The sequence below is a fragment of the Sordaria macrospora genome, chromosome 4 (genome assembly GCF_033870435.1).
Source record: "Sordaria macrospora chromosome 4, complete sequence".
In the NCBI taxonomy this organism is placed as follows: domain Eukaryota; kingdom Fungi; phylum Ascomycota; class Sordariomycetes; order Sordariales; family Sordariaceae; genus Sordaria; species Sordaria macrospora.
Window position 1 is genome coordinate 5,078,521 of NC_089374.1, and position 13,443 is coordinate 5,091,963.

General features: G+C 51.5%; 4 protein-coding genes across 4 annotated transcripts; all 4 read left to right on the forward strand.

Moving 5' to 3' along the window:
* Positions 1 to 1,638: 1,638 nt before the first annotated feature.
* Positions 1,639 to 3,383, forward strand: SMAC4_13706 (uncharacterized protein). Its single transcript, XM_003343531.2, has one exon. It carries the CDS (start codon positions 1,719 to 1,721, stop codon positions 2,727 to 2,729), a length of 1,011 nt encoding a protein of 336 aa, XP_003343579.2. The 5' UTR covers positions 1,639 to 1,718; the 3' UTR covers positions 2,730 to 3,383.
* Positions 3,384 to 4,313: 930 nt separating this feature from the next.
* On the forward strand, positions 4,314 to 5,507 carry SMAC4_13707 (uncharacterized protein; the record flags this gene model as incomplete). The annotated part of the gene is made up of 1 exon (XM_066091555.1): positions 4,314 to 5,507. One exon carries the CDS (start codon positions 4,314 to 4,316, stop codon positions 5,505 to 5,507), a length of 1,194 nt encoding a protein of 397 aa, XP_065946995.1.
* A 192-nt stretch (positions 5,508 to 5,699) lies between these two features.
* Positions 5,700 to 6,824, forward strand: SMAC4_13708 (uncharacterized protein; the record flags this gene model as incomplete). The annotated part of the gene is made up of 1 exon (XM_003343499.2): positions 5,700 to 6,824. The coding sequence occupies one exon, from the start codon at positions 5,700 to 5,702 to the stop codon at positions 6,822 to 6,824; it is 1,125 nt and encodes a 374-aa protein (XP_003343547.2).
* A 59-nt stretch (positions 6,825 to 6,883) lies between these two features.
* Positions 6,884 to 10,432, forward strand: SMAC4_13709 (uncharacterized protein; the record flags this gene model as incomplete). Its single annotated transcript, XM_066091556.1, has 1 exon — positions 6,884 to 10,432. One exon carries the CDS (start codon positions 6,884 to 6,886, stop codon positions 10,430 to 10,432), a length of 3,549 nt encoding a protein of 1,182 aa, XP_065946996.1.
* Between the last annotated feature and the right edge of the window lie 3,011 nt (positions 10,433 to 13,443).

The following is a 13,443-nucleotide window of genomic DNA, read 5'->3' on the forward strand; positions in this document are numbered from 1 at the left end:
CTATGTTCCAAAAGGATACAAGTAACCGAAGCTGGCAATTCGGCCGCTCAAGTGGTCTTATATAGTTGTGATGGCAGTCGAGAGGCACAACTGCAAGGCTGCCATTACAAATAGCGAAGGCATCGTTGCTGGTGTGACAAGGGCAGTATTCTGGGCTTGGAACAGTAGTTCAATTCAGCTGATAAACTACTTTGGTCTCGAAGGCCTTGTTGAATCCTTTCAAGCCTTTCCATCCAGGCTGGGGTTCCCGACCTTCTTATGCCAAAGCCTTCCTTCCTTCTGCTGGCCTGATCTGGGTCATGAGGCCATAAGGCATCTATCTAGCGGTGTGCACCGCTGTGCTTACATATGATCCTTCCCGAGTATCTTCCTCCAATATCCTTCCTTCCTATGACGCCGGCGTCGTCACGGGTACCGCCCTATCGCCGCCGGAGTGCCTTGGTTGGTTAGGGATCGTTCTTGTGACAGCAGGGTTTCCCTTCTGGCCTGGCTAGCACAGCCCGATATGAGGGGCAGTGCAGCCGGCGTACGTATTGTTGGCTGGAATACGCCAGGTATTATTGAGGGGATTCGGGTAGGTTGTGCTATCGGTCGAATAGACTCTCCGACCGAGTTGGCCTGGTTGCCTGAAGCATTTTGAAGGGTTCGAGAGGCTCAGCCGTGCGGCTCTGCGAGCCTCGTGCTGCTGGGTTAGGGTCGAGGTCGAATGTCCGTGTGACAAATGATGACCATATTGACCATCATGCCAGCAATGTAGAACATTTCGTTTTTCCCATTTTCCCCCCAGATTGTTTTGAAGCGGGGGATACCTGATAAGTAGCATTTTCAACGCAGGCTCGGGCTCCTGCGTCCATGGCTCATTACCTTCGAGTCGCTTCGACCTTGTGATTCACTCAGATTTATGCTTCACTCTGGGCCTAAGTATATTGGTCATCCACCTGATAATCTTTATTCTTGAGAGCAACTCGTGAAAGCTCTGGGACAAGGAAATACAGCGCGGCGCTCTTCGTGGTATTGGCCCCTGGAAGCGCATATTGACAAATCACAAACCTGTATAGATATTTTAGTTTCCTTAGGTAGAGGTAGTTATTGCACAGCCAGATACGCTCAAACAACACTAACTCCACTGAAAGCCAGCTCCGTACACAAGGGCATGCAGCGTGCACCAAAACCAAACTATATTCACAATCATATACTGCCGACAACAACGAATTATACAAACGCTTTTCAAGCCAAACATACGTAAATATGGTGCCTCACCAGTCTTAACTCAGAGTGGTTAAAGTTCCGTCGACTTTCTTCTCAAGTCCGGTCCAGCACGGAAACGTCCAGTCTAAGCTTCACCGTAACTTCGGTTAGAATGGGCACACCCAAGTTCCCTACCACTCAGCACTGCGACGCTGGATTAGGAAGGTGTAATGGTGCACCAAGGTGACGAAACGAAGGTACAGTAGGACCGGTCCTGGATTATGGGAAGTGGGTTACATGCATAGCACAAGTAGTCTGCAGGCTTGACTAATATCGACGCCACTCTGGTCACGCCCGCGGGGTTGGCTTAACCCTATTTCCTTACCCATAAACATTTACCAGTACCATCATCATTCACCCAACAAACTTTCGGCCTACAACTTAGAATCACACAGAGAACAACTCGCAATTTTCTTTGATTTATATTCAATTCTCTATTCAACCGGTCATCTTGATACCAGCAGCTCGAAATGACAGCTTCGTCTCCCCGTTTTGTAGACCTACCATGGGAGATTCGATCTAAAATATGGGAGTACACGGCCGAGCCACGCACAGTCGACGTCAACATCACCCGCTCCAACAAGCCAGTCACCGACGAACTGAGAGCCAAATTCAATTTTGGTTGCGAGCATGCGGATCCCTTCTGGATTACCATCACCCGATTTCGGTCACCCACCCCTGTGCCTGCGGCCCTGCACGCCTGTCGAGAAGCGCGCAATCACCTTACGACAAAGGATGGTGGTGGGTTGGGGCACTATCACAAGGTCTTCCACCAACTCTGCCCCGCGTCGTTGGGAGTATTTCCAGGCACCCTACCACTGCACAACCCGGACTTCCGGCTTTTCCTGGGCGTGGACCCGGAATCGGAGTCGGCACGTTACATCTGGGTGAACTTCGAAGTCGACCTGATCAACATTGGGAAAACCCCTTTCGACGAGTTTCCGCGGTTATTCAAACACAGCATCAGACGGCTCAAGTTCGAGAACGCATACGACGACAACTTTGCGTACTACAGCGGTCTCGAACACTGGACCAACCTCCAAGAGATCCAGATCGTCTGCACGGACGGGATACATGCAGAGAAGTGGGCGTCGCTGGAAGATGAGTGGTGTCTCTGGACGACAAGAAACGTCTTGCTGATCGATGGCAAAACCAGAAAAACCGGAACCGGAACCGGAACCGGAACCGGAACGGGGGGCGAGGCCGACGAGACGGTGATGATATCTTACTCCGACTTGGCTGCTAGGTTTGATCTGGCTGGGCTGCGGGCAGCCAGGTACAGGAAGCAAGGAGCAAGAATTAACCCTGACACTCATATGCCGTTGGTACCTTGGTTCCCGCCGGGGTGGCTGGAAGGAGAGCACATGATTGATCTTGAGTACTACTACGAGAATGGCGAGGAAGAGTTCAAAGAGCGGGTTCTTGAGCCTCTGTCGGATGATTGGTATGAATATTCAGATCTGGAATCAGACACGGATTAGCGATGACTCTGGAAGATTTTGTGCGTCCAGGATGGTTGGCGAGGGGTTAAAGCACGCGGAAGACCGCGGGAGGGGAGCTTCAACTTTCCCACGTACATAGTCTCTACATATAGGTACTGCTAACGCCAGTATGCCAGCAGCGTTGGATGATGGGTATTGTACATTACTTCACACGGTACCTATGGTCGTATATGGTTGTCGAAGTCCATTGTTATCCTTCAGTAAAAAGACTTGGCCTACTTGCCAGGACTAAGTAGATAGAAATATCACTGACCCCTTCATGTTCGAGTGAAACCCACTGATACACAAACGCAGAAACCCCCAGGACCCCGAACATGATCTTGAAAAATCACCCCTCACGTAAGTGGCAGAGTTGAATAGGTACCTCTAGCAAGTGTGTCTTTGCCGAGGAACTCTTAGCCTAAAGCACCAGACTCGTCCCAATGAGAGGTAGCCAATATCTCAGGTTTTCAGAGTGAGAAAGAGGGAATTCTGAAAAAGTGCCATGGATGGAGCGAGAGTCATAACCAAGGAGGGTCAATTGTACTACGGTCATGAGTACCAATACCACGAAGAAACAAACCATTCATCAAGCACAGCAACGAAACCATTTATTCAAGCTTCAAATAATTGTATTACCCCAGGCTGCCAATATTTCACAGGAAAAAAAAAAAAAAAAAAAAAAGGGAAGAAAAAAGGAGGAAAGGAAAAGACAAGGACGACAAACCGAGATGGTAGCGGGCAGAGAGAGTGTTATTTGTATTGAACGACAGTCATCGATAGCACTGGCCACGTCATGAAAGGTTGATGGAACGACTTCAATAAAAGATGATGATGAGATTGATGATAAAGAGAGAAAGGACTATCTACCTCTAGCTAGCGAAGTCGTCCCGGACTTTAGTTGGACCTCTCTATACCAGAGCACGTTCAAGCGCATGCTCGTGCCTGTGCCTGTTTTGAAACCAGGGAAAGGCCGTCACCGACGTGAGGAAGCACGTCATGCTGGCCCAGGTAGTCTATGTCGGGCCTACGAACAGATAGCGGGAAATCACATCGGTCTCAAGCAGGCCTTATATTTGTTACGATCCAATCATGGAGATTAGACTAGCCGACCAATCAGATCGGACCGAAGGGAGGACCCGAAGCCCCGGGTCCTAAGCCCGGGTCCCGGGGACCCGAGACGAAGGTTCGGGTCCACGGGTCCAGTATATCGGGTCCATGAAGACCGGTATAAAAGAAGGCCTTCCCCGGCCTCTTGTTACCGGTTCTTCAGCAAGCAATAGCTATCACAACCTACCAGTACCTTTTGGCTACTACTCCGTTACTCTATTGTTCTATCCCAGCGATAATACTCCTGTGCTTGTAACGGTTCGTCACACGTTGCTTGCTCATCAATTTGCACACCAGTATTCTGGGATTTGCTGCTGCACCCGAAGTTTCCTCAAAATTATCAAGTTTCCTCAACCACCTTGACTCATCGTCACCATGTCCGGAAAACAACCTGCTGGAAGTTCCGCCAGAGGACTCGCTGGTGCTGGTCACCCGAGCACCGATTTCAAAGACCTTGAAACTGGCACCGACACCATGACAGGCATTGTTGACGACAATGGCGATCCCGTCAAGGCCGCCGACCTTCTCGCTAGAGAAGAAGCTCGCACTCGCAGGGCTACCCTCGTCCCTGCCATCACCAAAGACACCGGCGACGTCGAACTGCGCAACATCATCAACATGCTCCGCAACAAGATCAACGACCTCGAGGCCATCACTCCCACGGCCACGGTCGTTCCCAAGAGCACCATCAAGCTCAACGCCCCGCCCAAGTTCGACGGCACTAAGGAAGAGGACCTCCAAGGCTTCCTCACCCAGGTCCGCGCCAACCCTCGCTTTACCAACACCGTGGACTCTGTCCAGCAGGTCTTGTACGCCTCCTCATTCCTCACCGGCAAAGCCCTCGAGTGGTTCCAACCCAATCAAGCGGACTACCTCAACAACCCCTGGAACGAGATGCACATCGAGACCCAGAAGACATTCACCGACTTCGAGTACTTCGAGAGTTCCATCAACCAGGTCTTTGGACTCGCCGACAAGGTTCGCCAGGCCGAGACCAAACTGAACGAGCTCCGCCAGACCAAGTCAGCCGCATCCTATTCCGCCGAGTTCAGACAGCTCGCCTTCCGCGTTGACTGGAACGACGAAGGCCTCAAGTACCAGTTTTACCGCGGCTTGAAGAGTGACGTCAAGGACGAGCTCATCAAAATCGACCGCAAGACCAAGAGCCTCGACGAATATATGAACGAGGCCATCGTCATCGATAACCGCCTTTTCGAGCGAAAGAGAGAGAAAGGCGCTGGAGACAGTCGCCCTCGCGCACCCGCTAACACAGGGTACAAGTACCAGCGTGGAGGCAACAGCTACAACAACAGATCACGTAGCACCGCGTATGGCACTCACCCTGGTCCCATGGACGTTGACGCAATCGACAACCGCGACAACAATCGCAGAGGAGGTCCCAGCAAGGACAAGAAGTGCTTCAAATGCGACAAGCCAGGACACTTCGCCCGCGATTGCCGCAGCGGAGGCAACAAGCGTCAAGGAGGATGGAAACCAGTTCCCACTCACTCGACCAATTCCATCAGCAAGAGCAAAGGAAAGGGCAGGGAGGTCGACAACATCGAGATCGACCACGACTTCGCTAACGCCCTCGCCGCACTTGTGGACGACGAACCTTCTCGCACTATTTGCATGATCGACTTCGAGAACGAACCAACTGACGACTAAATGTCGATCGAAGAATACGATCAGTACGAACAGTATGAGCGCGGCCAATTCGATCCCGATCAAAGCGAAAGTGACCACGAAGACTACATTCATGGCACTGACATCCATCAGCTCGATTTCAACAAAGAGAATAAGCAACACCGCGGCCAAAACCCAGTCCGACGCAGCCAGTCCGTGCCGCCTGCGCCGCGTATGCTCTTGTCAGACGTCGACGAACGCGACGAATGGCCACTCGCCACTATTATCCGCGACGAGCCAGAAGTCCATACGGATCTATCGGATGTTATGAGAGATTCAGACACGGACACCGACGACCAGATGGATCGCAACGAGCAACTCCAGTCCGAGCTGGACCGACTTAATCAACTCGTTGACATCGAACGCGCAAGGGTCACCGAGCTCAAGATCCAGCAGCTTGCCTACAATCACACCCGACGACAGCTCCATCGCGAAGACTGTCAACGATACGAGGATACATTCGTCGGTTCCACCAAGCACCCGGAGGAACTTATCTCCCTCATCCAGTCTTCGTTGCAAGGACTCAAGAAGAAGGTCGCACAAGAAGATCGCAAGAGAAGAACCTTCAACTTGGACGAGAAGTACGATCGACAACTGGACAGCGAATACTACGCTGGACCAATTGATAGCGACGACTCCTTCATTGAGACCTATCCGCCTAGACCCATGCTACAGTCGATCGGAGTGTCGGCCTTCGAGGCGAACGTCCACACTGTATGTGACCATCCTTGGTCTCCTCATGTAGGGGATCACCCTCAAGTCCATCCAGGACACCCGTCTCACAAGAAAATCGCCTGGATCAATTGTCTCTACGACGCTTGCCCCTGGCACCTGTCCTACAAGATGGAAAACGATCATTTCCCACAACGGATCGTGGAAAACGGGGATTTCGCCCCTGTTCGAGCGACCTATCACAAGGAATCCATCAACATGTGGGACGTGGGTCGATCACGCGATCGTGAAGGAGGAGGAAAGCTACTGAAGCTACCCCTCAAGGATGGATACGGAAGAGACTGCATGTCTTCTCCCTACTCTCGCTATCAAGAATGCTGCCGAACCAACTGTGCAGTCCATATGGCCGACAAAGCACGACAATGGCACGCTAGGCAAACATTGCAAGAAGAGAAGAACAAGCAGGGCCTCCGCAAGGAACAAGACAAGGAAACTGCAGCAGCATCGTCTTCAGACACCAGCACGGTCTGTGGACCCCCGACAAGGTCAGGGTCCCAGAGGAAACGCCGTGGTGGCCGCAGAAGACAGGGAAGTGGCGTCAGCTCTTCGCGAGAGGACCGCGAGTAGCTGCACCGCCACAGATCCTCGAAGTAAGTCGAGATGAGGACTCGATTTACGAGGTCCAGATGACCTGGACACAGCCATTCCAAGGAAAAGCAATGGCCATGATCGACTCAGGATCGTCGATCAACCTCATTACACCACAGACGGTGAATGATTGGAAGATCCCATGGGTACTCAAGAAGAGACCCTACAGAGTGTACACATTCGAAGGGAAAAGTCCTAGCTATGAAGAAGGACAGGTACTACGAGAAACAGTACCAATGAAGGTTGTCATCAACGGGGATCTACAAGAAATCGTCTTCGACATCACCCCAATTGGGAAACACGATGCCATCTTGGGTAGACCCTGGCTGAGGAAATACAACCCGGATATCGACTGGAGCAATAAAACCATCAAACGACGAACACCCAGCGCTCCAGCGACAGAAGAAGTCTCAGTCACTGACCGAAAGGGTTGGCATCCTTCGTCACACGAGACTACGCCACCACTAGAACCATCAAGAATGGTCATGTTCATCAACAATTACCCCGAGGAGGGACCACCTCCTGAACCACCACCCAAGTCTACCGATGAGCGACTCAAAGACGTCCCAGTCCAATACCGAGGATACAAGATCTTCCGGTCGTCTTCTGAGTGCACATTGCCAGCACACGGTCCATGGGACCACGAGATACCCTTGAAGGAAGGTGCCAAACCCAAATACCAGAAGATCTACCAGCTTAACGCTGCACAGATGAAGGCACTCAAGGAGTACATCGACGAGAGGCTCAAACTGGGACATATTCGAGAATCCCAGTCACCATGGGGCTCCCCTATTCTCTTTGTACCAAAGAAAGACGGAGATCTTCGCCTCGTCATTGACTACAGACATCTCAACAGCGACACGATCAAGAATAGATACCCACTACCGCTGATCCAAGAGATGAGAGATCGACTCGGCAAAGCGACAATATTTTCCAAGTTCGATCTTACCTCGGCTTTCTCACAGATTCGCATGAAGAAGGGCGAAGAAATCAAGACGGCATTCAGAACCCCATTGGGACATTACGAATACCGCATTATGCCACAAGGCCTCACGAACGCACCAGCCTCGTTCCAAGCTCGAGTCGATGCTGTGCTCAAACAATTCGCAGGAGAATTCGTGATGGCCTACATTGACGACATCATCGTGTTTTCTGAAAATGAAGAACAACATCAGAAACACGTCCACAAGGTGTTGGCCGCCCTCGAAAAGGCAGGCCTGTCCGTCAACCCCAAGAAGAGCGAGTTCCACAAGGAACAAGTAGACTTCCTGGGCTACCGCATCTCCCCGGGTCAGATTCGCATGGACCCTACCAAGATCAAGGACGTCGCCGAATGGCCAGCACCCACTACGGTAACAGGAGTACGAGGATTTTTGGGGTTCGTCAACTTCTATCGTCGCTTTATCAAAGGATTTGGAGGCATCGCCAAACCATTGAACGATCTCACCAAGAAAGACGTCGGATTCAACTGGACCAAGGAATGCGACGACGCCTTCAACAAACTGAAGCAAATGATATTGGACGATCCGATTCTCATGTTACCAAACCCCGACAAGGAATTTGAAGTCGAGACTGACGCTTCTGACTGGGCTATGGGCGGACAACTAGGTCAACGAGACGACCAGAACCGTCTACACCCAATCGCATTTTTCTCAAAGGCATTCCGTGGACCAGAGCTCAACTACCCGATTCACGACAAAGAGCTCATGTCCATCATATGGGCCTTCAAGGAATGGAGACCATGGCTCAGCGGAACTAGAGAAACCGTCAAAGTATACTCAGACCACAAGAATCTGACGTACTTCACCTCGACAAAGGAACTTAACCAACGACAGACACGATGGTCAGAATTCCTATCACAATTTAACTTCAACATCTACTACCGAAAAGGCTCCGAAAACGCCAGGGCTGACGCCCTAAGCCGACGAGAGGACCTCAAATTCAACAAAGAAGTCACGATGTCAGCTACACTATTCCAATCAAACAAGGATGGGTCGCTACGACATCAACCGGTACAGCTAGACGACATCGACGATGATCTTAAGGTCTACAACATCTCAAAGGGAGAACCTGACGACTGGATCCAACGAATCACAGACGCACAACACGAAGTAGATGACGAAGAAATCAGGACGCACCTATCATCCACAACCGAACCATGGCTACACAGAGGAAAGCTATGGGTCCCGCCAACACTTCAGAAAGAACTCGTAAAGGACATCCACGAGTCTCCGGAAGAAGGCGGCCATGCTGGCATTGCACGCAAAATTGCAAGGGTACAAGAGACATTCGGATTCGCCGGCATGAAAGGCGTCATCACAGAAGTCCTACATGAATGTGAGATTTGTCACAAGACAAAAGCGAACCGACACAAACCCTATGGACTGCTAGAACCCCTGCCAGTATCCGAAGGACCCTGGCAATGCGTTACTATGGACTTCATCACAAAGCTGCCCGTATCAAGAGACCCAGCCACCGGCATTGAATACGACAGCATCTTAGTGGTCGTTGACCGCTTTACCAAGTTCGCCTACTTCCTACCATTCAGAGAAGACACTGGCGCAGAACAACTTGGCCACATCTTCATACGACACATCACCTCCAATCACGGATGGCCAAAGGAACTCGTGACTGACCGAGACAAACTATTCTCATCACGATTCTGGCAAGCCTTCATGAACAAATTAGGTGTCAAACACAAGATGTCAACAGCGTACCACGCAAGGACCGACGGTCAGACGGAAAGAATGAACCAAGTCTTGGAAGCTTACCTACGAGCATACGTCAACTACGAACAAGACAACTGGTCAGAACTTCTTCCGACAGCGCAAATGTCCTACAATAGCTCGAAGACGGAGACAACGAAGGTAACACCCTTCTTTGCCAACTTCGGCTACGAAATGAGCTCCCGTAGGGGATGGGACTCAGAATCACTCGTGCCCAGAGCACACATCCGCGCAGAAAGGCTCATTGAAATGCACGAAACACTGCGCGACGAACTCACATTCGTCCGCGACAGAATGAGCAGATATTACGACCGCACTAGATCGACGGCGCCGATCTTCAAGAGGGGAGACAAAGTTTACCTCCTTCGTCGTAATATCAAAACAAAACGACCTAGTGACAAGCTTGACTACAAGAAACTGGGACCCTTCAAGGTTCTCGAGAAAGTCAGCACTAGCAACTACCGTCTTGAACTACCCAAAGGCATGCGACAATGGCCTACTTTCCACATCTCACTACTGGAACCAGCGCCCAAGAACGCCAGACTCGACAAGAAGGTCGAAACCTGGAACGAGGGTGACGAGTTCATGGCAGAAGACATATTGGACTCCACGATCGAAGACGGTAATATCAAGTACCTTGTCAAATGGGAAGGTTACGGACACGAAAGCAATACATGGGAACCCTCAGAATACCTCCGCAACTTTAAGAAAGAGATTGAGGATTGGCATCGCCAGAATCCTGACCGGCCACAACCGCCGCCCCGAATTCAGGCATCTCCAACCCATTCTCCCGAGCCCACTGGTCAAAATCCAACCCCTCCCCGGTCAAATCGACGGGGACAGGGTCGTCGGAAGAATTAGCAGGCTCCCCCAGAGGATTGCCGACACCCAGAGGATTATTGTCACCAAGCTCCTCCGCCAAATCAGCCATCCCGCGATCAAACATTTCCTTCTGACGTTTCTGAAGATGACGTTTCTGCTCCCGCACACGCAACAACCGAGACTGAATTTCCACCGAGCTACGCAACAACTTATCTTCCTCCTCCTCAAGACGCTTCGCATCCTTCATGGATTGATACACTGAAACGATCAATACAATGAAAGCAAGAGCTGGAAGAGAACACTCACAACGACGAGTAACGTCCTGGCCGTCACAAGAAGTTTTGCGACGAACACACTCGCTACACGAGTTCGACTTCAAAGGATCAACAACACATGTACGCCCATGACGATGACAGCTGCTGCACGGCATTTCGGATGGTTCGCCAGCGCTCTCAATCAAAACTGCCAAAGCTTTAGTGGCAGCCCCCTTTTGAGCGGACCTGCGAGGACGAGAGACACGAGAAGGATTCATAATGAAGGTTGTTAATGGAGAACTTACCAGGAACAAAAGGGACAGGGTGACACAGGATTGTTAAAGAAGAACGATGGTCGGGAAGGGAGAGAACTGGGGCACGGCAGGCAATAAGGTAGCGACTAACAAAAACTCGTTGGCACCCAAGCAACGGAAGCGGATAAGTATTATTATTTAGGGTACATTGTGGCGTTGAGGACAAAGCCACAGAGAGGGGGGCATCGTGTTACGATCCAATCATGGAGATTAGACTAGCCGACCAATCAGATCGGACCCGAAGGGAGGACCCGAAGCCCCGGGTCCTAAGCCCGGGTCCCGGGGACCCGAGACGAAGGTTCGGGTCCACGGGTCCAGTATATCGGGTCCATGAAGACCGGTATAAAAGAAGGCCTTCCCCGGCCTCTTGTTACCGGTTCTTCAGCAAGCAATAGCTATCACAACCTACCAGTACCTTTTGGCTACTACTCCGTTACTCTATTGTTCTATCCCAGCGATAATACTCCTGTGCTTGTAACGGTTCGTCACACACCGGTCCACCCATCATTGGCATAGGCAACGTTGAAATAACCCCCAAGGCCACCGGAACCTACAAGCTTCACGTTAGTAGCACTTCTAAAGAAGGGAAGGATTCTTTCATGCTTCTAGAAGGGGCTCACTACTCTCCTCGCGCCGCCTGCAATCTCCTTTCTGTATCACAACTCGACCATCGTGGTTACGTCGTTACGTTCGGAAACAGCGCAGTAGTGGGAGTCCACGGTCGACGCCTCCGCTTCAGAGGTTTCAGCGTCAACGGGATATACTTAGTTCGCCAGCCTACCAAAACCAACCCAGTTCATCGCCTTGCCCTCGCCGCTTACGCCCTCGAAAAGAAATCTCTCAAAATCTGGCATGATCGCCTAGCTCATCTCGGCGAAGATAACATCCGTCTGCTGCAGACGATGGCCACCGGCATAGGCCCTGTCCCCGACACCTGTTTTTGCGACAAGTGCGCACTTGGCCGCCTGAAACAGGTACCCCATAAGGGTACCTTGCGCAAAGGGAGTCGGCCCCTTGAGCACGTCCATATGGACATTTGCGGGCCTTTCCGCTTCGAGGGTCTCGGGGGGAATCGTACTGGGTCACCATTACAGATGACTTCACGCAGTACGTATGGGTCTATGCCATTAAGATCAGAGACGAGTTTCCTCGTGTAGTCGCCGAATGGCATGCGACAGTTGATAAGCCAGAACATCCCATACGCCACATTCACCTTGATAGGGCTGGTGAAAACACCAGCAAGCGCTTCAAACTCTGGTGCCGGAACCGCCTTATTACGCTAAGCTACTCAGCGGTCAACCAACACGAACAAAATGGGATCTCAGAGCGCCTGAATCGGATCCTTCAGGAGCGCATCACAACCGTCCTAGTGGATAGCCAATTTCCCCGCCGTCTCTGGCCCATCCTACTTCAGACAATTGTCTACCTCAAAAACCGGTGTCCAAGCCGAGTCATTGGGAAGACGCCATTTGAAGCATGGGAAGGCCGTCAACCTGATCTGTCGCACCTCAGGGTTATTGGTGCCACCGGCTACTACAAATTATCCGACTCAGACTTTCCAGGGAAGCTCACCCCCACCGCTGGCAAGTGTCGACTGCTAGGATACGAAGGCGGACGGAATTACATCGTCCTCACAGACAACAACAACAACAACAAGATTATATCTACCAATAACGTGGTGTTCGACGAGGCCTTCACCTGCATCTCACCCAGCCCGCCTGACCTTGCTACGCAAGAAATTACGACCGCACAAATTCTGTCTTCGCCGCCCGCTCCTGAATCAGACACCGCCTTTGACCTCGGTACCTCTGATACAGACTCTATCACCGACTCCGCTGAGTTCACCGCCCATTACCGTCCCGGCCCTCACTCCAAACCCATAAGCCGGGGTAGCTCCCGCGCAGCATCGCCCTCTGATTCAGGGGGAGTTCCCATAGCACAGCCAGGGGGAGACTCTGATACGACTGCACAATCCGAACTCACCGCCTCACCAGAATCACAGTCAGAATTATCAGACCTCTCATCCGACTTCACACCGTCACCACCACTGGGTATGCCCCAATATCCACCGTCCTCACCCATACTTGACACCATCGTTGTCGGCGGTGATCCAAGCCTCTACGACTCAGGTCACCAGCACACCGTCACAAGCCACCATCCCGAACTACTGCTTCAAGCTATCAAAAACCCTGACAAGGCCATTCTCGCCCTTATGGGGCTTGCCACACCTCTTGCCCCTGAGCCCGCCAACCTCAACCAAGCCCAAAAACAGCCTAACTGGCTACGATGGAAAGAAGCCATGCAACAAGAGTACCAATCGCTTTTACAAAACAAAACCTGGACATTGGTGCCAAAAATATTGGGCAGAAAGGTATTGTCTGGGAAATGGGTATACAAGCTCAAGACAGGTGCCAACGGCGAGGTCCTACGATACAAGGCGCGATGGGTTGTCCGTGGTTTCGAGCAACAGGAAGGGGTAGAC